General features: G+C 52.7%; 1 protein-coding gene across 1 annotated transcript in view; it reads right to left on the minus strand.

Annotated features, from left to right (window-relative positions):
• DNAH1 (dynein axonemal heavy chain 1) overlaps positions 1-27,218 on the minus strand; it is an 83,904-nt gene that overhangs the window by 45,077 nt on the left and 11,609 nt on the right. Inside the window, exons 8-22 of the mRNA XM_030811652.1 lie at positions 24,023-24,184; positions 22,935-23,187; positions 11,669-11,826; positions 10,608-10,819; positions 9,543-9,841; positions 8,329-8,479; positions 7,225-7,418; positions 6,886-7,111; positions 6,183-6,302; positions 5,701-5,783; positions 4,192-4,333; positions 3,588-3,743; positions 2,994-3,192; positions 2,662-2,915; positions 1,240-1,452 (exon numbers count right to left, since the gene is read on the minus strand). Coding sequence (XP_030667512.1) covers positions 1,240-1,452; positions 2,662-2,915; positions 2,994-3,192; positions 3,588-3,743; positions 4,192-4,333; positions 5,701-5,783; positions 6,183-6,302; positions 6,886-7,111; positions 7,225-7,418; positions 8,329-8,479; positions 9,543-9,841; positions 10,608-10,819; positions 11,669-11,826; positions 22,935-23,187; positions 24,023-24,184 — 2,822 coding nt within the window. The remainder of the gene's footprint in view (positions 1-1,239; positions 1,453-2,661; positions 2,916-2,993; positions 3,193-3,587; positions 3,744-4,191; positions 4,334-5,700; positions 5,784-6,182; positions 6,303-6,885; positions 7,112-7,224; positions 7,419-8,328; positions 8,480-9,542; positions 9,842-10,607; positions 10,820-11,668; positions 11,827-22,934; positions 23,188-24,022; positions 24,185-27,218) is intronic.

Here is a 27,218-nt window from a genome sequence, read left to right on the forward strand (position 1 = left end):
CTGCAGTGACAGGAGAGACTCGGTGCCTGGGAGACAAACCAGCCTCCTTCCTGGAAGGACTTCTGGGTCCATGACCCCAGGATTCTCTGAGATGCAATGGGTCTTGAGTGTGAGCGTCCTAAAATACTCTCTGAAACATGAGTCCAAGGGTGAGACATCTTCAAAATGAGCCATTTCCCCCTTCTGCCTCCAAATTCCCCATTCAGGATGTATCTCTTGTCTTCTCCCCTCAGCGCAAACTCACGCACTCATCCATTTCTTCCTCATGGGATGGGGGTCACAGTCAGCAGTGTCAGGACTGTGCCAGGCCCTGGTGGGCACTAGGGGAAAGAGAGGGGAATGTGGCCTGGTCCCTTCCCTCGAGGGGCCCACAGCCCACTAAGGGGCCGTATCTGCCCCTGAATCATGGGCCCAGCATGTGTAGTGGACTCTGTGAGAGGCACTGACAATGGCCTCGGTGGGAACCCCTTGAAGGAGGGTGAGGGAGAGTCGGCGAGGCTGCTTGTTGCTGGGCCTTGGAGGAGATGGAAGGCGGGTGTCGAACTCCAGGTCGAGTGAACAGCATGAGCAGAGGGGGACCTGGGACAGTGCTGACCAGCTCAGGCATCTCTGCGTGGTCCAGGCACACAGATGAGCCCTCCCCACCTGCTTCTGGCCTTTGCCGGAGGTCTCTGAACAGCTCTCAGGGAGGCCCGGGGAAGGGGATATCACAGTCACACCTGCAGGCTGGCCCTGGGGCAGCCCTTGCCTCTGGCCTTGAGATCCCAAGACAAGTGCAGTCCCTGGTGGCCCAGTCCCCTCAACCAAGGTAGCTCCAAATGAGATGAGAACAGCTCAGGACAGGGTGGGAAAGGGCACTGAGGTGCTCTGGGGCCTTGTGACATCCGGCCCAGAAAGTATCAGTAGTGGAGGTCCTGGTTGTCCCAAGCTCAGGCAGCCCTGGGGAGGCCAGCTGGCAGTTCTCAGGCCCATCCTCAGCCACATTTTGGGACCCAAATGCTGCCCCTACGCACCCTTATCTGCTTCATCCAGTAGCTGAACCTCATGGATGGAGAGCCCATCCTAGTTGCCCCCCTCTGAATGCAGTAGGGCGGGGCCTGCCAGAGAGCCAGGGGCTGTGTGAATGGGGGCAAGGCACTGCGATGCTTTGAACCCCACCCGGAGACCATCAGTGACACCTGTGGGCTGGGCTCTCTGAAGTTGGGGAGCGATGAGGGAAGGACTGCGGGGAGGGCTGACCTGGGTCAGCTTCAGTTTGTTCTCCCAGGAGTTGATGCGCTGCTCAAAAGGCTTCTTGTAGGGTGAAAATGACATGCTCTGGGTCATGACGATGTGGTCGTCCAGCAGCTGTGAGGCCTCGTCCGGGCTCTTCAGGATGTAGGTGTCTGTCGCCTTGTAGGGCAGTACATTGAACAGGATGGTCGCCCACTCCTTCTCCATCTTGTCCAGTGCCTGGGGTGGGGGACAAGCCAGACTGAGTCCTGGGAGGGGTTTGTCCTGATGCTATCTGATCAGCCCTGCCCAGGGAAGCAGCAGACAGTACCTGGCCATGACCTCCACATGGCCGCTCTGGCAAATACTCTCGGCTTGTCTGGCAACAAGTCCTGTGTGAGCCCCTCATCTAAATTCAGGGCCAATTCACTCTTTTTTTTTTTTTTTTTTTCTGAGGTGGAGTCTTGCTCTGTCACCCAGGCTGGAGCACAGTGGCACAATCTTGGTTCACTGCAATCTCTGCCTCCCAGATTCAAGCAATTCTCCTGCCTCAGCCTCCCGAGTAGCTGGGACTACAGGCATGTGCCACCACACTCGGCTATTTCTTGTATTTTTAGTAGAGATTGGGTTTCACCATGTTGGCCAGGCTGGTCTCGAACTCCTGACCTCAGGTGATCCACCCGCCTCGGCCTCCCAAAGTGCTGGGATTATAGGCATGAGCCACTGTGTTCAGCCCAGTTCACTGTTACATGTGGGCTGCATGTGGTTGTACGCACATGTTGGGAGGCAGCTAAGGTTAGGAGGAGTGTGGGCACTGGTCTCACCTCCAGCATTTACTGTGTCACCCTGGCCAGTTGCTGAACCTTTCTGAGCCTTAATTGACTTATCTGGTTTTTTGTTTGTTTGTTTTCTTTTGTTTTGTTTTGAGACAGGGTCTCAGTCTGTCTCTCTGGCTGCAGCGCAGTGGCATAATCACTGCTCACTGCAGCCTCAGCCTCCCAAGAAGCTGGGACCACAAGCATGTGCCACCATGCCTGGCTAATATCTTTTTTGTAGAGATGGGGGTCTCCCTATGTTGCCCAGGCTGGTCTCAAACTCCTGGGCTCAAGCGATCATTCCTTCTCAGCCTCCCAAAGTGCTGGGATTTACAGGCATGTGTCACTGCACCCGGCCTGACTCATCTGTTAAATTGAGGCTAATGCTTTTAGCTCCTTCCTGGGGCTCTTGAGAGGAGTAACTGAAGAATAATAGCAATGGTGGACACTGTCAAGAATTTTATGTGCATTATTAACTCACTTAATAGAACGCATCTCAACCCCTGGGCCTCATGACCCCAGGGATGGGGCTTATTACTGTCATCCTCGCAAGTGGCTGTGGTTGCCAGAGCAGGAGTCCAGGCTGTCCGGCAGGGCCTGGCTGGGGTGGCTGGGCCCGCTGGTGGCTGCCCACCTGCTCGATGGCGTACTCCTTGCCAGCCACCTCGGCCACCTTGCTGATGCTCTCGATATGGTCCTGCAGGTTCATCTTGAGGCAACGAGCAAACGTCAGATTGGCCTTGGGCCTGACGTTGATGTTGATCTGGTTGGACAGTGTCTCCCAGTGCCGGTTCCGCATGCCAGGGTTGCGCAGCCCCTGGATCAGCGGGATGTATGGTTTGAACTCCTCGATGCGGGCCCGGATGTCCAAGGCCACTTCCTGGCAGGCTGTCGGGTAAGACAGAAAGGCATGAGAGGCAGGCGGCAGAGGCAGGGAGGAGGGGATTGGCCGGCTTGGCTCCTTACCTGGCATGTCCTTGAACTGCTTCACGCACTTGTGCATGGTTTTGAAGGCTTCAACCACGTTCTTCTCCAGTTGCTCAGCATCAATGGCGGAGAGGGGGTCATTCATCCAGCTCTCTGACCAGCGCAGCCAGTCAGAGGCTGTGGTCCAAAGGTCCAGGTAGGGTTGGAACTCCTTCACCATCCTGGAGAGTTTGTCATACTGCAGGGACAGGAGGGCAGGGCCGGGGCTGTCTTGGGACGCTCTCCAGTCTCTCTCCATGTTGCCCCTTCTTGGGCCAGGTCCTATCCCTCTCCCTTGCTCCTGGCTGATGTCCCTGACCCTGCCCCCACACACTTGGGCCTGGCTTCCCTTCTTCTCTTCCCACCTGAGATCTGGGCTCTGAGCTGTTGCACCCGACCTGGGCTGACCCTCAGGCCCCCTGCCTGGTACCAGGGGCCTCCTCAACCTGAGGGCCAGGGTTGGGCTGTCTCCACTGTGCAGCCTGCTGGGTCCTGCCCCCAAATGCCAGAGCCCTGCCTCCTGGCAGCTGCATCTACATGAGCTGCTTCCTCAAGCCTGGGGGACTGGGGGCAGAGTGCCTGCAGGAGGCCTACATTGGTGATGGGCAAGCTGAAGATGCGCTCGCGGTTGTTGTAGAGCATGGCCAGCTGCTGGCAGTCCTTCAGCTGCTTCTTGACACGCCGTACCTCATTGGCGATCTCGTGTGCCCGCGAAATCTCCACGTGGATGGAGAAGCCAGCTACCACCAGCTGCAGGCCAAGGAGCAATGGGTCAGATGCCCCTGCAGCCCCACTTGTGTCCACGCCTTCCCATGCAAACCCAGGGAACTGGAGGTCCCAGAACGTCCACTCCTCCCAGTTCTAAGGAGGTTGTTCTCCTGGAGTGAGCAGGTTCCTCACAGCAAAGCTAGGGGAGACCCAGTGCCCTGACACTGTGCCCACTGCCCAGTAGGCCGCCAAGGACACAACAGAAGAGCTGGGGACTTTACTGCTCTGAATCTTTCTGGAGCTTGCTGCCTAGGCATCTCTTTGGCCTTTGGGTTCATTCTTTCAGCCATTTATTCATTCATCCATCTGCTCGCCTATCACATGTTGACTCAGCACCTCCTGAATGCAAGAAGTGAGGCCAGGCCCTGGAGAACTGTGCATGTATGTGGTGGGGGGTGTGTCTAGCACCAAGCCTGCAGCCGTGCCCCACCTGCAGCCCTTCCAGCTTCTCTTGGAAGTTGTTCTGATCCATGATCTGGATTTTGCGGAACTTCTCCTCATCCTCCACATGCTGCTGCTGCACCAGCTCTATCTGCCCAAGGATCTTAGAAGGCCAGTTGCTGGCAATCCATCTGGCCGGGATGGGGGTGGAGATTGGGAGAAATATCATGGCTGAAGTGGTGGAGTGGCAAGGCCAGGCAGGGGCATCCCACCAGGCACCCAGGCAGCCAGTGAGAAGGGGTTCAGGGGAAATCCAGGCAGCTGTGGAGGCCACTTGGGGCCGGACAACTGGGAAGTACAGGTGAGCTGGGAGGCGCGACTGCCACCATCAGGGAGGCTGCCCTGCCCCCTGGGAGCTGCAGTCTGCATCCAGTGAGATGCAGACCCAAGGTGCCCAGTGTAGTGACAGGGACCAAGGGGAAGTGAGAAGAGTGAGGCCAAGTTCCCCTCTTAAGCCTCAGGGGCCAGAGGGGCCTTTCCTCAGAGAAGGCAAAGCCACAGTCTCTAGCCAGGGCCCTCAGGCCAGCTGCCTTCAGGTCAGACCAACTCCCTTTGCCCAGCTGACACAGGGGATCTGTGGGATGTGGGGCTTCCACCTGCAGCCGGCCTGGGGACGCTGGCCCTGGGGGAGTTCCCCCTGAGCACCCAGGTGCCCTGTCTGCCAGTATCTCCCTTTCCTGGGCAGGGCCCTGACGGTCCTGACTCCCCCAACATCTGTGAGGCAGCACTGGGTATGGAGTCTCTGGCGGCCTCAGTAAGGCTTGGTTGGAAAAGGGCACCTAAGGCTGTTTCCCACAAGGCTTTTGACTTGGGTGGGGACAAATGCCCCTCTCCAGGGACTGCCCACCAGGCTGAGCTTTGCCTCTCTCAGTGCTCCCAAGAACCCCAAAGGGCACCAGCCACAAACAGGAAACCCTAGGTCCACAGTAAAATACGTGTGTCAGGCTGGGCGTGGTGGCTCACGCCTATAATCCTAGCTGTTTGGGAGGGCGAGGCGGGTGGATCACCTGAGGTCAGGAGTTCGAGACCAGCCTACATGGTGAAACCCCTGAAAATATAAAAATTAGCCAGGCATGGTTGTGGGCACCTGTAATCCCAGCTACTCAGGAGGCTGAGGCAGGGAAAATCACTTGAACCCTGGAGGCGGAGGTTGCAGTGAGCTGAGATGGCGCCACTGCACTCCAGCCCGGGTGACAGAGCAAAACTCTATTCCAAAAAACAACAAGCAAAACGTGTGCCAGGCCATTGACAGGACAGACACAGGGTTGGGGAGCAGCTGAGGCCAAGAGGCCCAAATGAATTCCTTCTGCCCCACTGGCCACCTGGCCCTGGCTGGTCCCAGCCCATGTGTGGAGCCCTGGCTTCTGGAATGTCAGTGGGGTGTTTCTGGGGAGACTGCACAGACTGTGGCAGCTGGGGCATTTGGGAGCCTCTGCAGCTTAGCAGCTCCCCTCATGCTCCACCCCGCACCTGGCATGGGGGCCAAGCTCCCACTCACTTGTCATTGAAGTCATCTGAGCTGAGGTTGTAGAGGAATTCATCCATGACCTGGTAGTCATCCATGACCTTCACAATCCGCTCCTGCACAGACAGGTGGTAATGAGAACTTCACGTGTGCCAGGGAGGGGGTGGGTAATTGGAACCCGGCTCCCCAGAGAGATGGGTACTAGAGAGGGGCTGCTCTCTTTCAGAGTGGGGAGGCCTGGGCCAGGGGAGGAGGCCCAGGGTGCAAGGGCAGCATCAGGCTCAGGGCTCCAAGAGCCATGGCTGCCACACCTCCAGCTTCCAGCCCCCCTACCCCCAGACAGCAGAGCTCTGAAGCCACAGATCACAACCCCCTAAACCCCACCTGTCCTCTGTCCAACTACCTCACCCTCAGCCTCCTGAGTCCGACCTCCCAGCCCCTGCCTGCCCCAGCCCTCAGACTCTTAACACCAGCCCTGTGCCTCCCTGGTCCCAGTGCCCATGTGCCTGCCTCACCTCCAGGCCCACCAGCCTCTCCGGGATGCCCTTCATCCACTCTCGCAGCTCAGCCAGCTCCTCAATGCTGTTGGGCTTCTCATAGATCTTGCGGCTGATGCTGCGGAACTCCTCGCAGATCTGGCAGTGGGAGGAGGCGCTGGTGAGGGCAGCGTGCTGCTCCCTTGCCTTCCCTCACCTGCTCCTCCTCCTTGGTCTCCAGCATCTCCCTATAGGTAACTGTTCCCTCCACCCCAACGCCCTGCGGCGCTTTCCAAGAGGGGTGCTCCTGGTGGGCTCCCTGGGTTGCTGAGGACTGTCAGCGGGGCAAGGGCGTGACCCGGCACACCTCACCCTTTCAGCCTCCTCCAGCCCTACCAACACACGCAGGGCTTCTGAGGCCTGCACTCGAATCCCCTAGCTCCATGAAACAAGTCCGTCAAGGGTGTCCTTCGTGAGGCTTCCCAGGCCTCTACAAGTCTGGGGAAGGAGGTGGAAACCCCCGTTTCCTGGGACTTCCCATATGGGACAGCTCTCTGCAGACAGGCAGGGATGGGGCAGGGTGATTTCCAGCTCCTTCCCTTGGCCTGGGCGTCCACAGACACTCCAGACCCTGCTTGGGGACATCTTGCCGTGTATGTGAGGGTCCGTGTGTGCTGCTGTGGTGTGTGCTGCTGTGGTGTGTGCTGCTGTGGTCACTGAGGCGGGGCAGGTGGGCACTTACACTATCCACCTCCTTGTGCAGGTTCTTGGCAAGGATGTCCAGCATGGAAGTGGCCAGGGCCTTGCGTTTCTTGGACAGGCTCTGCTTGACGTTGTCGGTGTTGATGTAGAAAGGCCCAATGATGATGCTGCTGGGCAGCGAGCTGTCCAGGATCTCCTTCTCCCGCAGGTGGGTGAGCACTACCTCCCGCACCTCCTGGGCCAACAGGCCCTGCATCTGGTAGGCTCTGAGGACAGCAAGCACATGGGAGGGGGCAGAGGACGGTGAGCAGGGTGCACAGGGGATACACATGCACAGACACACGGACACCCTCCGACGCGCATGGGCACACGTACGCACTTGAGAAAGGAGGCAATGTCATTGTTGTTCAGCTCCAGGTACTTTTGGTACTCCTTGGCGTAGGCCTGCAGTGGGATCATGGCCTTGGCCACGGCACTGGCGATGGTGGCCCGTAGCTCCTCCACTAGTGGCTCATGAAGGCCCACCGACTCCAGCAGGGGGTCACCGCTGATGAAGATGTCCTCCATCACCAGCTGCGGAGGGAAGCCATGTGGCAGGGCAGACCTGGATGAGCCAGGGGGTGAATGAGCAGAGGGGAGATGGGGAGTCCTCCCGAGGAGCAGGGCAAGCAGGGGCAGGATGTGGCCTGAAGCCTAGTGTGTGGCAGGGTGGCCAAACACAGAAAGTGGGGATGCAGCGGGAGGAGGGGGTTTGCTGTGCTGTCTCTTTACAAGGCCAGAAGCGCCTGTGAGGCCCACCAAGGGGCAGCATCTTCCTCTGCCTGAGCATGACTCTGCCTGGGCCTGACTCAGCCCACGACCAAGAAAAGGTGCAGAAAAGACAGCCGGGTCATGAGGGCTCTAACTGACCAGCAAAGGCAACAAGAAGGGCTAGGACTACAGGGGCTCTTGGGCCTGGAAGTGGGCTGTGTGCAGCTGGGTGTGTGTGCAGTGGCAGTGACTGGTGGGGACGTTGGACAGAGGGTCTGTATGTGGAAGCTGGCCTATGTACACCTCTGGAGATGAAGAGAGAGGCCAAGAGCTGGGTGGGATCAAGAGCGTGGGGTCTACATCAGATCTGGCTGTGGCAGCAGAGGACCAGCAAGCCCAGGGTTCAGATCGCAGTTCCGACACTTAGCAGCTATGCAATCTTAGGCTATTACACTTCTCCAAGCCTCACCTATAAAATCTGACACTAGCAGCTACACAATCTTAGGCTATTACACTTCTCCAAGCCCAACCTACAGAATGCGAATGTTAATAGGTCACAGTGCAGCTTGTGATGAGGATTAAATGGGATATTTGAGATTTACAGGGCTGAGCATGCTGCCTGCCCGACAGGAGGCCTGTGATACAGTTGAACTGTGGCAGCACCCCGAGCTCAGGGAGCCATCAGCAGCCAGGGCAGCAGGTGCCTGGGGCCTGCTCAGGCTGCAGCATGTACCTTCTCCAGCTGGGGCACCGCATGGGTGGCCAGGATGCCCTTGTTGAAGAGGTTCAGCAGAGATGCCTCAAACTGCTCCAGTGGGGTGCTATAGTGCACCCCAGAGCTGTCCAGCACCAGGTCCACGATGAACAGGGGATTCTTCCGGGGCCTGCAGGCAATGGCGGGCTGACTGTGGGCAGAGGCCAAGGAGGCCTGTGTGCAGGGGCAGTCCTCTGCCCTTCCTGCCAGCGCTATGACCCTTGAGCCTCTCCATGCACAATACTTGCCTTCTCCTTCCTCCCAGACACCTCCAAGTTACCAGAGAGGAAGACCCGGGCCAACCAAACAGGTTCCTCTGCTCCTCAGATGACCCAAGGTCCATGAGCACCACAAGAGAGGGAGGCCCCCCACCCCTGTGCTGAGGTTGCCAGGGCCTAGGCATTGTAGCCCCCCCACTCTCCCCAGGAGCCCATCTTCCTTGGCTTCCCATCTCCGCTACGCAGCAAGAACCAAGCCTGGATCCCAGCTGGAACCCTCTGATGGCTTCTGACTGTACTTAGAATAAATCCAGCCCCCAGCTGAGACCTCAGGAGGCCCCGTGATATCTGGCCTGGTCCCTGCGAGCTCTCTCACTCCATCCTGAGCAGCCCTCCCTCCCCTCCCTGACTCCAGCCACACTGGCCAGTCTTTCCTTCCTCAACTGCGCCAGGCCCATCCTCCCCTCAGTGCCTCTGCCCATGCTGATCTCTCCGCCTGTACCTGCCTCCACCTCGCATCGCCTCACAACTTGTTTCTTCTTACATCTCAGGTCTTGGCACAGATGCCACCTCCTCCTTGACCCACCCCCAGTGTCTATCATGGCCCCTGCCAAAACCAGCAATGACCATGTGTATTTACTTATCTGCTTGCTGCCTGTCTTTCCCATGAGACCAGGGACTGGGCCTCTCTTGTTCCCCTAGAACCATGCCTGGTTCATGGCAAGTGCTCAAAGAATATTTCTCCACTGAGTAACTCAATGATCGAGTGAATGAAGGTCACCAGAAGCAATGCAAGCCAGGGCTGGCAGGACACTGCCCAGCAGCCTGCAGGGAGCTCGGCTCTCCTTACTGCCTGGGACCTGGCATGGATGGGCACCCTGGCCCTGGTCCCTGACCCTGCTCCATCCCAGCCACTGGGGCCTAGCAAGGAACAGTTCTGGTGTCAACAGGTGCCTCCGCCCTGCCAGGCCCCACCTGTAAGGGCTGTTAATTAAGTCGTCACCCCAGACCATGTCATCGGTGCAGTTGAGCACGCTGCAACAGGTGTCGCTGATGAACTGTGAGAAGCTGGCAAGTGAGTCCTGCACCAGGAAGCGCAGTGTGTCCTGCAGCATGTACTTCACCAGCTCCATCAGCTTGCGCAGCTTGGACATGAGGTACACCTCCCAGTTGGTCTCATAGAGGTTGTACCAGCCCTTGCTCATGTCGCGCAGGCTGCTGCGCATGGCCACCTTTAGCGAGCTGATCCAGCTGTCCTTGAGGAACATCTGCACCTGGAGTGGCCACAGTCATCATCATATGGCCACCCTGGGGACCCACCACCTATAGCTGCACTCAGGGACTCTATGCACCAGGGCACTTGGGGCGGCTCAGGGCTCATCTGACTGCGGAGGGATGTCCCCTACCCCAACTTACTGCCAAGCCCTGCCAACCAACAGCCTCATGTGACCCTGGGGGCCCAGGGCTGCTGGGCAGGGAAGGAGGGAAGAAAGGAGGGAGGGAGGACAGGGCAGCAGAAGCAGGACTTTCCCTCCAGCCATGAGCGAGAGACAGAGACCCAGAGAATGAGATGAGAGAAGCAGAGAGACAGAGAACAAGACAAAAACGGGCCAAGAGGGAAGGACAGAGAATGAGGTGGAGAGACTGACAGAGACAGAGTTGAGTGAGGAGGGGGTACACCCCTACCTCCCTCACACGCCAATCCACAGGTCAACATGGGGGTGCCTGAGGCTCCTGCTCCCCCTTCTAAGACAAGGGATCTGCTTCAGAGGCAACCAGAGTTGGGATGGAAAGGGATTGGAAAGAGAGCCTGCCCTGGTTTTCCCTTTCTCTCCAAGATGAGCCACTACCCTTGATCCCCACCCCAGCCTCCAGTAAGGTCTAGGAAGAGGCTGAGGCCAGGTTTTGAGAAAAGCAGGGGCTCACAGCCTCACCACGTGGCCCATTGACCCTAGCCTTCCGCTGCAGCCGCGACCCGTACCTGCCAGTTCTAAGGGTCTGCCCTGCGTTTGCCCCTCTGTGCCCTTGACGCCCACAAACCTGGGAGAAGGTCTGTGACTGGATCTGCTCAAACTCCTCCAGGCGGCTGTACTTGGAGAGGCTCGAGTGGAACAGGGACATGGCGGTCACCTTGTTGCACTCGGCCCTCACCTTGCTGAGGGCCGTGATGACATCTGGCCGTGTGAGCAGGGACAAGAAAGTGAAGTCCTCCTTCTGCTCCCGGAAGTGGTACTTGGGGACACTCTCCAGCCCTGCAGGGGTAGGGGCCAAGGGCCAGGATCAGACCCTGCCTGGCCAAACCAGTGGACAGGACAGATCCACACGGTGCTTGAAGGAGGGCTGTGACTCCTGCCTTCTCCCTGAAGAGTGACTGGCGTTCCCTGAGCCCCGCCTTTCCATAGTTTGCCAGAGTGGCGCTGAAGCTCTTCAGTGAGGTGCCTACTCTGAGATGGGTAAAGGAATTCCTTCCAGGACCCCCTAGTCACAGGCTCCTCTGAGAAGTAGATGAGAACCAAGAACCCTCTCCTCATCCACTCCTGCCCATGCTGCACACAAGCTTAAGGTCTGTGCACAGCCTGCCCTGGGGCACCAAGGAAGGAAAGGGTGGGTACCAGAACCTCTTGGAATGCCCACTGTCCACACCCCAGCCTGCGTCGGGAGTACGTGACATGCAGGAAGCTGAGTCTAGGAAGGTTGGCAGATGAGCTGAAAGCAAGGAGGGTTCTCAGGCCCCGGGGTCCTGCTCTGAGACTCGGTCTCCTCTCTTGCTACTGGAGGAAGAAGGACTATCCTCTAGGTCAGATCAGCAGAGCCCCTTCCACCTACTGCTGAAGCATTGTTTCCTAGTACACATTCACCTTGCAACTTCTGTGCTATTCCCACTAATATGTTCAAAAAGAGCCTTCTTCCCCTCCCCCGGTCCAGAGCCCTCCAGGCAGCGGGGAGAAGTGGGACAAGTGCTGGAGACAGGGGAGGTGCAGGGAGTGTTGGGCTGATGATGCCCTCAGTGGCAGGGCAGACGATCCTGGAGGGGAAGGTGGGAGGGGGCTCTGGCCAGGTGGATGGCCATGGGGCCCCCGTCTTGGTCCAGTGACGCTCACCTCGCTCAGGCACCTGCTCCTCCTCCTTCTTGGGGAGGGTCACGTAGGAGAAGGTCTCGGGCTTGGAAGAGACAATGTGGTCAAAGTTGATCTTGTTCATGCTGCGCTCATAGTCCAAGCTCACTTCTCTGGCGAGACTGCTGAGGTGCTCTAGAACCCTGCCCATGGAGATGGGAGACAGGGGAATCAGGGGCTCCACACCCTGTGAACCCCAGCCAGGGCCCAGGCTCTGCTCTGGCATGGACCTGGGGACACGCATTTAGGGCTTCCCCTCTGGATTCATGGGCACACCCCCATCCGGCCCTGAGCCACTAACCTCTAAGTGCACCTCCCCTGCTTCTTTCATGCCCCTTGTCCCCATTTTCTGTCCCCTATTTTCTGCCCCTTGTCCCCATTTTCTGTTGCCAGTCTCTGGGAGCCAAGGCAGGCCCCAGACAGTGGGATGGGGTGCAGGAAGTCCTGGGCCTGGAAGCCTCACAGAGTGCCACTCACTGCCTGCACCTCCCCTGCAGCACCCCCGCCCGCTACCCCATGGCGCAGTGGAAGATGCCTGCCACTGAGCTCCTTTGCTTTCACCGAGCAATCATGGCAGCGCCTGGAAGGTGCTGAGAACTCAGGATGTGCCCATGACTGGGCCTGAGGGTGGGTGACCCCTGCACTTCACTTTGAAACTGGGCTCTGAGATTGGAAATCAGCAGACCTGGGGTGAGCGTGCATACCATCTCCCCCGTCCTCACACAGGCAGACCCCTTGGAGGCCATTTCACTCACTCACTTGCTCGCTTGCTCGCTCACTCACTCACTCCTCAGCACACATTGCCTATGCTGCTGTGTTCCGGCACCTGGCTTGCTCAGGCCTCATCTGAGCCAGCCGGCATCTCCATCCTTTGTGGACGGGCCTTTCTGTTCCTTGAGTTGGTCTCTTCCATTGATCTCTCCCTCCCTCCCACCCCTGCCACCTCTGAATAGTCCCTTTAGCCCTGGTAATGGCACCACAAGGGAACCTCAGTTTCCTGCAGCCCATACTTGCACCAGAGCTGGGGGATGTTGGAGAACTTCACAGGCAGGGGACTGGTCTCACCTTCCACACACCCTCAACCTGGCCTAGAAATCTACTCACTCCCTCCGAACCTGGAAAAGACTCTTTCTCACCTTCTCTGCCAACTCACAGACACGCCCTCCCTCACTGGGTGAAGTCCCTCGAATTTCATCTGGAACTCAGAAGCCATTGGACAGAAATGACCCCATCTCCGCACCCCGGAATCTCCCTGCCTTCTGCCAGGGTAGAAGGCATGCCCTGCTCTCAGGAAGAGCCCAGCAAGCTCAGCCACCTCAGTCTCTTTGCCTTCCCTCCCACGCCCTCCCAGGGGTCCCCACACACTCCAGTATGTCCCACGTTAGAAGCCGCTCCTTGACTTCCTTCCCTCCCTTGACTTTATCTCTTTGTGTTTCTTTTTTTTTTTTTTTTTTTGAGACGGAGTCTGGCTCTGTCACCCAGGCTGGAGTGCAGTGGCGCAATCTCGGCTCACTGCAAGCTCCGCCTCCCGGGTTCACGCCATTCTCCTGCCTCAGCCTCTCCGAGTAGCTGGGACTACAGGCGCCCGCCACCACGCCCGGCTAATTTTTTGTATTTTTAGTAGAGATGGGGTTTCACCGTGGTCTCGATCTCCTGACCTCGTGATCCGCCCGCCTCGGCCTCCCAAAGCCCTGGGATTACAAGCGTGAGCCACCGCGCCCGGCCCTCTTTGTGTTTCTTTAAGAAAAACTGGTGTGCTCACTTCTTCCCATCCTCATCTCTTCCCTCGCTGCCCCTGAGGCCGCTCCAGGCTCTGCCTCATCTCACTGGCCTCTCAGAGACTTGGCACAGTGGCTCCCTCCTACTCTGCTGCACTGCTGTCCTCACGGAGCTTCTGGGACACCCTTCCCCTGGATCTTCCTCACCTCCCTGACTTCTAAACGTTGGCCTATGCCAGGGGTCCTGAGACCCCTTGTCTTCCCCAGCTACACCTCCCACCAGGTGAGCTCCTCCAGCCTCGGACTCTGAACACCACCTATTCTATTCAGCCAGAACCCTCACACCTATCTGCAGTTCTCTCCCCTCATTTATCCACTAGCCCACTCAACACTGACACTGGGGGCCTCACAACGTGTCAGAACCAGCATGTCGGAAAGCAAGCTCTTCATTTCTCTCCATCCCCTGTCCCTCGCTTGCCCCCTATCCCCACTAGCCTCCTTGTCTCTGAACAGCATTGCACACACCCTACTGACCAAAGCCCTAGGGAGGGGTCCCTGGTCTCTTCCCGCTACTGGATGTGCAACACCATGACTGGGCCCGAGGGTGGGTGACCCCTGCACCTGATCCTGAAACTGGGCTTTGAGATTGGAAATCCCCAGACCTGGGGTGAGCTTGCATTTAGTCCATTAGCAGCTCTCATTGGCTCCACCTCTGAGGAAACCTCAAATATATCTCTTTCTCCCCTGCTGCTCAGCTACTATTCTGGTTCAAGCCACCATCATGATCTCTGGCCCTGATTATGGCATTAGTCTCCTCATTGATCTCCCTGCTTCCACTCTTGCCCCCTTACAACTCATTCTCCACTTGAGTTGGAAAAAATATATTTTAAACATGCAAATGATCAAGCCACTCCTCTGCTCACCACCACCCATGGCTTGCACAGACTGTCGGCCCGTGGCCGCGTCTCTGCCCCTGCTTGTGGTCCAGCCTCCCCGACCAACATCTCTCTCCGCATCCCAGCCACAGTAACCCTGCCCTGCTCCTCAAGTACCACAAACTTGTCCCTACCTCAGCCTCTGCAATGCTGTTCCTTCTGCCAGAATCCTTTTCTTCCCTTACTTTTTTAGACCTCAACTCAAATGTTATCACCACTGTGAGGAAGGCTTTCCCTGACCGCCTAATATAAAGAAGCCCTTCTGAGACATTTCTATTCCCTTCTCTCGCTTGGTCTTCACAGCACTTATTAGAACCCTAAAAACCCAGATTTTTCATTGTCTTTCTGGCCAGGCTGAGAGTCCCCAGGGTGCAGGCTCTTTGTTGGAAATGTTCACTGCTCTGTCCCCAGTGCCTGGCACAAAATGGGTACTTCCACACATGGCTGCTTGCTGGCCTGACATCCACTCCCTCCCTTCTTCCTCAGTTTTGTTCCAGAATTCCATCCTTCCTCACTTGACTCAGGGGAAGATGACTACAGCCCCAGCTACAGGGGTACATCTCAGCTAGTCCAAGCCAGTCGTGGTGGAGCTTGCCCCGACTGCAGTTGGTTTAGGTGTGGGAACATGTCCCAGTTATGATCAACCACTGATGCAGAGATATAAAAGTCAAGCCCTTTGCAGTGAGCTAAGATTGCTCCACTGCACTCTAGCTTGGGGGACAGAGCAAGACCCTGCCTCAAAAAAAAAAAAAAAAAAAAAGTCAAGCCCTCTTGTTCTGGCTCCCTCCAGCACAAATTCGGTGGTGCCATGCTTGCTCCAGAGTTTCCCACAGGATCAGGCTGAGACTAGACTTCTAAAACCATATTTTACCAGCTGCTTCTTCTATTATACCCTGCTTCCTTCACTTCCTTATAGATTTCTCCTGAGAGGATTTCATCAATCGCTTGCATAAGAGTCCCCAAATCAGGGTCTGCTTCTAGGGAACCCAATCTAAGACAACCCTTGTTGTGGTCATGAAACTGCTGCTGCCATCTCACCTGAAGATGAAGCCAGCATACACTGCAGACAGAGCCCTGATGCACCAACCCTGGGGCGTCCTGCATTGGTTTTCCTGCTACAGGTACAGGAATGCACTTCCCTGCTGTCTAAGACAATCCGAGACCAGCATCTTTGATACTTAAAGCCAAAAACATTATAAATTGAACAAAATTCAAGAAACAGACTTCTGGACAGCCGAGGTAAGGTGGCTATATTGATTCAAATTTCCCAACATATCCTAGGAAGGAAGGAAGGAAGGAAGGAAGGAAGGAAGGAAGGAAGGAAGGAAGGAAGGAAAAACTAACACTACCAAAACCCACACCTTCAGCACAACTAGAATAAGCAGAATGCCTAGACTTCAAATTATCTTTAAATTAAAAAAAAAAAAGTCTATCTCCAGTGAGCTGTCTCTCACACTCTTGCTGCAAGTTTTCACAGAGAACAAGGGCAGTCTAAGAAAAACTGCAGAAAAGGGAAATAGTGGTAACCCTAAGATGGCTGTAAAATCCTACCAGAGGCCGGGCGCAGTGGCTCATGCCTGTAATCCCAGCACTTTGGGAGGCCGAGGTGGGTGGATCACCTGAGGTCAGGAGTTCAAGACCAGCCTGGCCAACATGGTGAAGCCCTGTCTCTACTAAAAATACAAAAATTAGCTAGGCATGGTGGTAAGCGCCTGTAGTCCCAGCTAGTAGGGAGGCTGAGGCAGGAGAATCATTTGAACACAGAGGGCAGAGGTTGCAGTAAGCTGAGATCACACCACTGCACTCCAGACTGGGTGACAGAGCAAGACTTCATCTCAAAAAATAAATATAAATAAATAAATAAATAAAATCCTACCAGAAAGAGAAAGTAACCCAGGCTGGGCGCAGTGGCTAATGCCTGTAATCCCAGAACTTTGGGAGGCCGATGCGGGTGGATGAATTGAGCCCAGGAATTCGAGACCAGCCTGGGCAACAAAGTGAGACCCCCATCTCTACAAAAAATAAAAAAAATAGCGGGTGTGGTGGCACATGCCTGTAGTCCCAGCTACCAGGGAGGCTGAGGCAGGAGGATTACTTGAGCCCAAGAGTTTGTGGTTGCAGTTAGCTGTGATTATGCCACGGTACTCCAGCCTGGGTCAAAGTGAGACTGTATCTCAAAAAAAGAGAAAGTAACCCTAACTGTAAAAATACTGAAAAAAAGCCCTGGTAAATCAGAGCACTTACTACAAGAAAGGGATTTAAGGGCATGCAATTCAAGGCAGTGTTCTTTGAAAGGCATGACTTATGGGACAGGAGGTAGAAGGAAAGGGGTCATTTGTAGACTGGAGGATAAGGGAAAAGAAGCAAAAGTGAAATTTTGAGTTCCGCAAGATAAGAGGACAAAAACCTTGGAGGATCCACATCCCTCTTCCCAGCACGTGTGTACACAGACACACACACACACACACACACACACACACACACACACACACACAGAGCGCATTCTAAAAAAAAAAAACAAAACAAAAAAACTAATGTGCAATACTGACAGAAGAGGGCGCCCTTGAACTAGAAAGCTTGCAAATCACTCCAAATCCTGAAATGAATAGGTGAACACCGACTACATTTGCTTCTATAAGAAAAAGAGAGCATCTTTTAGCTTTGTTTGGACGTTTGAGAAGACAAGAACATTTTAACTGATAAAATTTCCATCACCCCTAAAAAAATAAACAAGGACCAAGCAGAAGAAAACTGTAAAACAACACTTCAGCTAAATAGCCTAAACAAATGTTTGGGCATCTGAAAAACCACCTTGAATCAGAAATTCAAACATAAAACATATAAATGGACAAATGTTGGTAAGAAAAGAGACTTAATTAAGCTCAAGGAAAAAATGGAAAATAAAATTTTCTCAGGGAGGAAGCTGAAATTACAAGGTGCTCAAGAGAAAACAGAGTCAAATCAAAGCATAATGAAGTAAATTGAAGAAAGGCAGGATATAACCAAGAGAATAAAAATGAGAGAAAATAAAAGAAGTAAAAGAAAGAAAATAAATTTTTAAAAATAAATAAAATTAGAAAGAAAAAACTAAAAAGGGTCGGAAACTGGTTGAATTAAAAGATACGCAAACCAGCAGCAATATATAAAAAGATACATACATACCTACATAGAGATATAGATACATAATGGAATCCTTGATGAAGAAAAACAAAAGAATGGAACAGAACCAAGATTTAAAACTATAATTCAAGGGAATTTTTTTTTTTTTTTTTTTTTTTTTAGACGGAGTCTGGCTCTGTCACCCAGGCTGGAGTGCAGTGGCACAAACTCAGCTAACTGCAAGCTCTGCCTCCCAGGTTCAAGCAATTCTCCTGCCTCAGCCTCCCAAGTAGCTGGGATTACAGGCACCTGCCACCACACCTGGCTAATTTTTTTTTTTTTGTTATTTTTAGTAGAGATGGGGTTTCACCATGTTGACCAGGCTGGTCTCAAACTCCTGACCTCAGGCGATCCACCCACCTCAGCCTCCCAAAGTGCTGGGATTACAGGCGTGAACCACCATGCCTGGCCAGCCTCAGACTTCTTAAAAGCACCACACAGGCAAGGCAACCAAAGTGGAGCATTTTTTAAAAACTTGTAGAATAAAAGCTGTGAACTAAGAATTTTATATCTGGTCAAGCTGTCCTTCACGTTTTAAATGTGTGACAACTCAAGGAACTCTATACCCTTGAGCTCTTCATGAGGAATCTACTAGAAAAGGAACTTTATACAACCAAGAGATGATAGGAGACTTCAGAAAAAAGATTGATACGTTTAATAGAGTTTATTGTAAGTTGAAGACTAAAAGGTGGAGATGAGTGTGGAGGAATAGTAATAATATTTTAACAGTTAAAATATTAAGTAGAGGCTGGGCACAGTGGCTCATGCCTGTAATCCCAGCACTTCGGGAGGCCGAGGCAGATGGATCATTTGAGGTCAGGAGTTCGAAAACAGCCTGGCCAACATGATGAAATCCCTTCTTTACTAAAAATACAAAAAATAGCCAGGCATGGTGGTAGGCGCCTGTAATCCCAGCTACTCAGGAGGCTGGGGCAGGAGAATAGCTTGAGCCCAGGAGGCAGAGGTTGCAGTGAGCAGAGATCGCACCATTGCACCCCAGCCTGGGTGACAGAACAAGACTCCATCTCAAAAATAAATAAATAAATTAATTAATTAAGTAGAGCTGAGCATGGTGACTCACTCCTATAATCCCAGCACTTTGGGAGGCTGAGGTGAGCAGATTGCTTGAGCCCAAGAGTTTGAGACCAGCTTGGGCAACATAGGGACACCCCATCTCTACAAAAATACAAAAATTAACCAAGCGTGATAGCTAACACCTGTGGTCCCAGCTACTCAGGAGGCTGAAGTATGAGGATAGCTTGAGCCCAGAAGGTCAAGGCTGAAGTGAGCTATGATTGTCGTGCTACTGCACTGTGGCATGGGTGACAGAGCAAGACCCTGTCTCAAAACAAAACAAAACAAACAACAACAATGAAACAGGCCAGATACTAAAGGGTTAAGTAGGAAAGCAGGGGATAATGGAGACTATAAAAGAAACCACTAAAGGTACAGACCTTCCTAAACGCCAAAAGAAATTTTTAAAATAGGAGAACTAAGAAAACATATCATGTAGAGAAAGAAACATAGCATTGTATTACAATACACATAATGATTATAATATGAAGTAATATGACTGAGTTGAGGCCAAACCTATTAGCCATACCAATAAATGTGAATGGGCTTAACTTATTACGAGAAAAAGGTTTTAAATTTGGCTCACAAATAAAACCCAAACTATATGCTGAAAGTAAGAAACTGATCTAAAATGAATTCGTTTAGAAAGGCTCAAAATAGAGGGATTTATCAGGCAAATAGAAATAATAAAATGTCAGGTTGCTATGTTGATATCAAACAAAGTAAAATGCAGATCCAAAAGCATTAGAACTCCGCCAAAAGGCTCCTGGAACTGATAAACAACTTCAGTGAAGTTTCGGGAAACAAAATCAATGTACAAAAATCAGGAGCATTTCCATACACCAATAATGTTCAAGCTAAGAGCCAAATCAAGAACACAATCCCATTTACAATTGCCACAAAAAAAAAAAAAATACCTAGGAACACATTTAACCAAGGAGGTAAATGATCTCTAGAAGAACTACAAAACACTGCTAAAAGAAATCAGAGATGACACAAACAAATGGAAAAACACTCCATGCTGATGGACTGGAAGAATCAATACTGTTAATATGGCCACACTGTCTAAAGCAATCTACAGATTCAACACAATTCCCATCAAACTACCAAGTCATTTTTCACAGAACTAGGAAAAAATTAGCCTAAAATTCATATGAAACCTAAAAAGAGCCTGCATAGCCAAAGCAAACCTAAGCAAAAAGAACAAAGCTGGAGGCATCACCTTATCTTCAAACTGTACTACAAAGCTACAGTAACCAAAACACCATAGTACTGTTACAAAAACAGACACATAGTCCAATGTAACAGAATAGAGAGCCCAGAAATAAAGCCACACACCTACAGCCATCTGATCTTCAACAAAGTTGCCAAAAATATGCAATGGGGAAAGGACTCCCTATTCAATAAATGGTGCTGGGATAGCTGGCTAGCCATATGCAGAAGATTGAAACCGGACCCTTACCTTTCACCATAAACAAAAATTAACTCAGGATGGATTAAAGATTTAAGTTGTTCTTTTTTTTTTTTCCTGAGAAAGGGTCTGGCTCTGTCACCCAGGTTGGAGTGCAGCAGTACCAGCACGGCTCACTGCAACCTCCACCTCCTAGGTTCAAGTGATCCTCCCACCTCAGCCTCCCAAGGAGCTGGGACAACAGGCACGCCCCACCATGCCTGGCTAATTATTTTGTAATTTTTGGTAGAGATGGGGTTTCACCATGTCGTCCAGGCTAATCTTGAACTCCTGAGCTCAAACCATCCACCTTGCTCGGCCTCCCAAAGTGCTGAGATTACAGGTGTCAGCCATCTCGTCCAGCCAGGATTAAAGATTTAAATGTCAGACTTCAAACCATAAGAATCCTAGAAGAAAACCTAGGAATCACCATTCTGGATGTTGCCCTTGGGAAAGAATTTATGACTAAGTCCTCAAAAGCAATTGCAAGAAAAACAAAAATAGAAGAGTGGGACCTACTTCAAGAGCTTTTGCACAGCAAAAGAAACTATCAACAGCGTAAACAGACAACCTGCAGAACTGGAGAAAATATTCACAAACTATGCATCTGACAAAGGTCTAATATCCAGAATCTATAAGAAACTTAAACAACTGTACAAGGAAAAAATGAATAATCCCATTTAAAAAATGGGGAAAAGGAGCCGGGCGCAGTGGCTCAGGCTTGTAATCCCAGCACTTTCGGAGGCCAAGGTGGGCAGATCACTTGAGGTCAGGAGTTCGAGACCCGCCTGACCAACATGGAGAAACCCCGTCTCTACTAAAAATACAAAATTAGCCGGGCATGGTGGCACATGCCTGTAATCCCAGCCACTCGGGAGGCTGAGGCAGGAGAATCGCTTGGAGGCAGGAGAATCGCTTGAACCCAGAAGACGGAGGTTGCAGTGAGCTGAGATTGCGCCATTGCCCTCCAGCCTGGGCAACAAGAACAAAACTCCATCTCAAAAAAACAAAAAAAAAAAGGGAAAAAGGGCCAGGTGCGGTGGCTCACATCTATAATCCCAGCACTTTGGGAGGCCGAGGCAGACGGATCACCTGAGGTCAGGAGTTCAAAACCAACCTGGCCAACATGGTGAAACCCCGTCTCTACTAAAAATACAAAAATTAGCTGGGCATGGTGGCAGGCACCTGTAATTCCAGCTACTCGGGAGAGTAGCAAAAAAAAAAAACAACAAAAAAAACCAAAACAATCACCCATTGCTTTTTTTGTTTAAAAAGCAAAAAAAAATCACACATTTTTTAAAAAGCTTATAGATCATGCCTGTAATCCCAGCACTTTGGGAGGCTGAGGTGGGCGGATCACGAAGTCAGGAGATCGAGACCATCCTGGCTAGCATGGTGAAACCCCGTCTCTGCTAAAAATACAAAAAAATTAGCCGGGCGTGGTGGCGGGCACCTGTAGTCCCAGCTACTTGGGAGGCTGAGGCAGGAGAATGGTGTGAACCCGGGAGACGGAGCTTGCAGTGAGCCGAGATTGTGCCACTGCACTCCAGCCTGTCGCTCCAGCAACAGAGCGAGACTCCCGTCTCAAAAAAAAAAAGCTTATAGAATAAGGATTTAAGAAAAAAATACGAGAACACATGGACACAGGAAGGGGAACATCACACACCAGGGCCTGTTGTGGGGTGGGGGGAGGGGGGAGGGATAGCATTAGGAGATATACCTAATGGGTGCAGCACACCAACATGGCACATGTATACATATGTAACAAACCTGCAGGTTGTACACATGTACCCTAAAACTTAAAGTACAATAAAAAAAAAGAGGGAAGAAAGTGAAACCAAAAAATATATATATATACATTTTATATATATACACATTATATATACATATAAATTTTTTTTTAATGGAGTCTCACTCTGTCACCCAGGCTGGAGTGCAGTGGTGTGATCTTGGCTCACTGCAACCTCCACCTCCCGGGTTCAAGAGATTCTCCTGCCCCAGCCTCCTGGGTAGCTGGGATTACAGGCACCCATGACCAGGCCCAGCTAACTTTTGTATTTTTAGTAGAGACGGGGTTTCACCATATTGGCCAGGCTGGTCTCGAACTCCTGACCTCAAGTGATCCACCTATTGCACTCCAGCCTGGGTGACAGAGTGAGACTCCATCTCAAAAAAAAAAAAAAAGTTTTTTTTAAAAATTAAAAGTTTAGAAAAGTTGGCCGGGCACAGTGGCTCACGCCTGTAATCCCAGCACTTTGGGAGGCCAAGGCAGGTAGATCACGAGGTCCCAGCTGCTCAGGAGGCTGAGGTGGGAGGCTTGCTTGAGCCCAGGAAACTGAGGCTACAGTGAGCCAAGATCGCCCCACTGCACTCCAGGCACTCCAGCCTGGGTGACAGAGTAAGAACCTGTCTCAAAAAATACACTAAAATAATAAATAAAAAGAGCTTCCTTGGAGAAACAGCTGGTTTCAGGACTGGACCTGGGAAAGTACATAATGAGCCTGGAAATTCTTGCTGTGCCAGAAAGTAAAGTTATCTTAGGGGCATCTTGCTAATAAATCATCATCTAAGGGTTTTGAAGAATGATGGAAACATGGTAAAACGACACAGGAATTAGCTTGAAAAGTCTCCCGTTGGCCAAATCTAGGACAATTTGAGCACCAAAAATTTTAAAAAGTAGTCAATTGTAACCCTTTGAATAAAATAAGGATCCAGGAGTCCATATGGATAATGAGAGACCTGGAGATGAACAAAAAATTGTTTGAGGCCCCACCAAGTCCATAGGGCAATAGGCAGGACAGTCTCAAACAGATGAGCCCTGAGGGAGCTCCACCCTGGAGTAGCACCAACTTCCTATGGGAAGGTTCCCTGGAGAAGGCGATGCCCAGAATGGGGAAGGCCGAGCGGGGACTCACGAGGGGACTTTGCGAATCCGAGGCGTGCTCAGGGCCCATTGCTTGATCTTGCTCAGGCTCTGTTCACTGATGACACGCTGGCCGTCAGAGGGTATGCAGTCCACATACAAGTTGTAGAGCAGCAGCGCCTCCGTGTTCTTGCGCAGGGCGTTGGCCTGGACCACACGTTGTGCGAACATGCAAGGGTCCTCAGCGCAGAAGAGAAGCTGGATCCGTGGCACCCAGTACTGACAGACCTGAAGGGGTGGCCTTCCTGGGGGCCGGGTGAGAGGGAGAAGGGGACACACAGTCAGGCTTTCTGGGCTGAAACACTAGGTTCCGGCCGGCTGTGCCGTGGATGCCCAGTGGCCCTGAACAAATTGTTTCCCTCTTCTGACCCCCTGTTGCATCTGTGAAATGGGCATGACGACACTCCCTGCCCAGCCCATCTCACAAGGTGTCATGGACGGATGGGAAAGCACTTAGACAAGGCTGGGGCGCAGTGGCTGACACCTGTAATCCCAGCACTTTGGGAGGCCGAGGAGGGAGGATGCTTGAGGCCAGGAGTTCGAGACCAACCTGGCCACCATGGTAAAACCCTGTCTCTACTAAAAATACAAAAAAGTAGCTGGGGTGTGGTCGTGGGCGCCTGTAATCCTAGCTACTTGGGAGACTGAGGCACAGGAATCACTTGAACCCGGGAGGAAGAGGTTACAATGAGCCAAGATTGCACCACTGCACTCCAGCCTGGGTGACAGAGCCAGACTCTGTCTCAAAAAAAAAAAAAAAAAAAAAAAAAGAAAAGTATTTAGACAAGGAGTTATACAGGCATGGCTGCTCAAGTGCCCATCCCTTGATCCCACACCCAGGGCAGGCATCACTTATTGATGGGACTTGGGCTCAGAGCTGACATGCCAAATAATGGCCACTTGCCCTTTCTGGGGTCTCTGAGTGATGAGTCCTCTGGTCCTCACCGGTCAGGGCATTGGGCAAACAGAAAAGTTGAATTCAGACCTGATCTGGCAGTGCCCTGGGCAGAGTTGGCCTCAGTCACAGGCCGGCCAGGCCCAAGCTGGGGGTCTACTTGGGGCAGCGGCAGGACCTCATACCTTCAGGGGTGACCCCTGCATTCAGGATGGGCCTCCCCATCTCATCTCGCACCAGGCCTTTCTCGTCTGTCTTGTGTACCAGGTACAGCTTCTTCTCCTCGTCGTAGTCCAGGACGCCGACCTCGCACCATTTGTACTTCAGCTTCTGACTCTTGGGGTCCTCTGAAATAGGAGGGGAAATTCCAACAGTGCCCCCTGCCATGGGGGCAGGAAGGGGCCTCTGAGTGCTGGCAGCAGCGCTGGGAATGGGTCTCAGAGATCACCAGTCTGGTGTCTCTCCCGCTGGGATGCTCCTCTCTGCTCCAGCAGAGCCAGGGCCCTGCTTCCTCCCAGCTGAGCTGGCCTCTGAGGAACCCCGTGCTGCAGGCAGAGCCAGAAAGACCAGGCTTCTCTGCCCTGGTGCTCAGCATAACCTCCACCAGGGCAGAGAGACACACAGGTCAACGGGAGGCTGGGACAGGTGGCACGAAAGCCCCAAGTTAAAGGAGACCTGCTGAGAACCCAGTTGTAAAGGTCATGAATGAGTTGGACCCCCTTCAAGGTGACCATGGCCAAGGTGAAGCCCTCCCCACAGGCTGCCCCTGGCTGCTCGGTCCCCGGGCCCCTCATCTGAGAACAGGGCACGGCAGGGCAGGGCAGGCCAGGAGCCGCTCTTTGGTCAGGCTGGGCCTCCCACTGGTTTCCTGGGCTGAAAGCCTGTGCCCACTTCTCTAGCTTACCTCCTGCCGCTGCCCCTCACACATTTCTCTCCAGCCACACTGTATGTCTGGCTATTCCTGTGAGTTTCGACCTTGTTCCCACTGCAGAGCCTCTGCACTGGCTGTGCCCTTGGCTTGGAACACTCTCCACTCAGGTCGCCTCATTGCTAGTTGTTCCCTTCACCAAGGAGAAACCTCTGTGCCTAAAATAGCACCCCTGTCCCAGGCACTCTCTGACTTGTTACCCCATTCTGTTCCTCACAGTGCTGAAAGTCATACTACTTATGCATCAGCTCCTGGTTCACAGCTGACCTGCTCACACTAGTGTCAACTCACTAAGGGCAGGAGCGACTTTGTCCCATCTCAGTCACAGCTGTGTCCCTGGGCCTGGAATGGAAACTAGTACCTTGCAGGTGTTCGATAAACTTTTGCAGAAGGAAGATGCACACACATGGTGCCCAGCAGAGCAGCCGCAATACATAGTGGCTTAAAAACAAACTGAGGCCAGGCGCGATGGCTCATGCCTATAATCCCAGCACTCTGAGAGGCAGAGGTGGGCGGATTACCTGAGCTCAGGAGTTCGAGACCACCTTGGGCAACTTGGTGAAACCCCGTCTCTACAAAAATACGAGAAAATTAGCTGGGAGTAGTGATGTGTGCCTGAAGTCCCAGCTACTCGGGAGGCTGAGGCACAAAAATTATTTAAACCTGGGAGGTGGAAGTTTCAGTGAGCCGAGATAAAAACTGTTTATTTTTGCTTTGTTTGTTTCTGTTTTTGTTTTTGTTTTTGAGATGGAGTCTCGCTCTGTTGCCCAGGCTGGAGTGCAATGGCGTGAGCTCCACTCACTGCAAACTCCGCCTTCCAGGTTGAAGCAATTCTCCTGCCTCAGCCTCCCGAGTAGCTGGGATTACAGGTGCACACCACCATGCCCAGCTAATTTTTGTATTTTTAGTAGAGACGGGGTTTCATCATGTTGTTCAGGCTGGTCTTGAACTCCTGACCTCATGATCCGCCTGCCTTGGCTTCCCAAAGTATTGGGATTACAGGCATGAGCCACCACACCTGGCCCCCTGGTTTTTTGTTTGTTTGTTTGTTTTGTTTTGTTTGAGTTCTACAGACTGGGTTGAGGAAGGAAGGGCTGGAATTCTCAGGAAATGCTCCCCACCTGTTGACACCAGCTAGCTGAGTAAAGGATGGGTAAAGAAGGCCTACAGCTCACCTATTTTGCTTCTCTGTTTTGCTTTTCCCTTCCCTTCCTAGTAGATTGCCTTTCTGAAAATGCTGGCCTTGTCTCGGCTCAACTCAGATGAAAAGATGTCACTGGAAGCTCCCAGCAGAAAACAAGAGGTCCCCGGCAGAGCCCCTCCCTGCTCACCCCTCCTCCCCCGCATGCCACCACCCCAGACCAGGGCCATGTGAAGGGGTGTAAGCAGAGCACCTTGGTGGAGGCTGCTACTTGGTGCATTTAAGGCTAATGCAGCCCCAAACCTTCTGGTTTTCTCACCAGGAATTGGCGATCTGGGAACAGTTGAGTAAATTATTTTTGTAATTAAGTCCAAAATAAAGGGAACATTCTGGGCTTCTTGTCTAGTTCAGAGAAATTGATTCTAGCACTAACATGTTTTTAAAATGAAACATAAATTTACAGCCTGCTCAATGGACTCACTGCGCAGTCTTAAAACCAGTCATGGCTCTCACAATCCTGCTTCCCACCTGGAGCTGACCACTCCCACTCCCCACTCACAGCATCTTGTCCACCCATCAGGTGGGGAGCAGAGCAGCCTTCAGCCCTGCACAGGGGAACAGCCACCTCCAACTTCCCAAATGATGGCCCACACCTTCCTAGGATGTTGCATCGACACCCAGCCGTGCAGGCCGAGATGTCAGCCATGGATGCCCACCTGGCACTGCTTTCCACAGCAGGAAACGGGAGAGCCTCCACAGCCGCTGGGGCAGGCCTGAGGCCAAAGGAGTAGCCAGGGGCACTCCCTGGGCAGATACGGACAAGGCCAAGACAAGGCAAACCTGTGTGGCATCAAGTGGGCATGGTGAGGTGTGACAGTGGTTGTGGATGGGTGACAGTAGGCGAGTGTGTTTCCGTGTGGTGAAAATGTGTACATGAGAGCGGTTGTTGGGGGCGTGTGACAGTGAATGTGCTTGTCAATGTGTGTGATGATGGGGATGTGTGTTTGTGAGCAAGCGTGTGATGGTGTGTGTTGTGCACACAAAAGTGAAAGCTGAGAGGCCACGGTTAGAGCTGCAACAATGGGGCTTCTGGGTGGAGGGATGGAGAGTGGAATTGTGCCCCTCGTGCATGTTTCAACATTCCCAATGAGCATGTACATATTTTACTACCAATAAATCAACGATTTTTCAAAACACTAGACAGCTGTCCCTTTTCCAGCTCTCCCAACAATGTTCTCCCTGGTCCTTGCATTCCTGCCTCTGTGAGGCCAGCTCCTAGGCCTGTCTACCAGCTGAGAGGTCTTGAAAGACC

Source organism: Nomascus leucogenys, chromosome 4 (assembly GCF_006542625.1).
Source record: "Nomascus leucogenys isolate Asia chromosome 4, Asia_NLE_v1, whole genome shotgun sequence".
NCBI lineage: Eukaryota > Metazoa > Chordata > Mammalia > Primates > Hylobatidae > Nomascus > Nomascus leucogenys.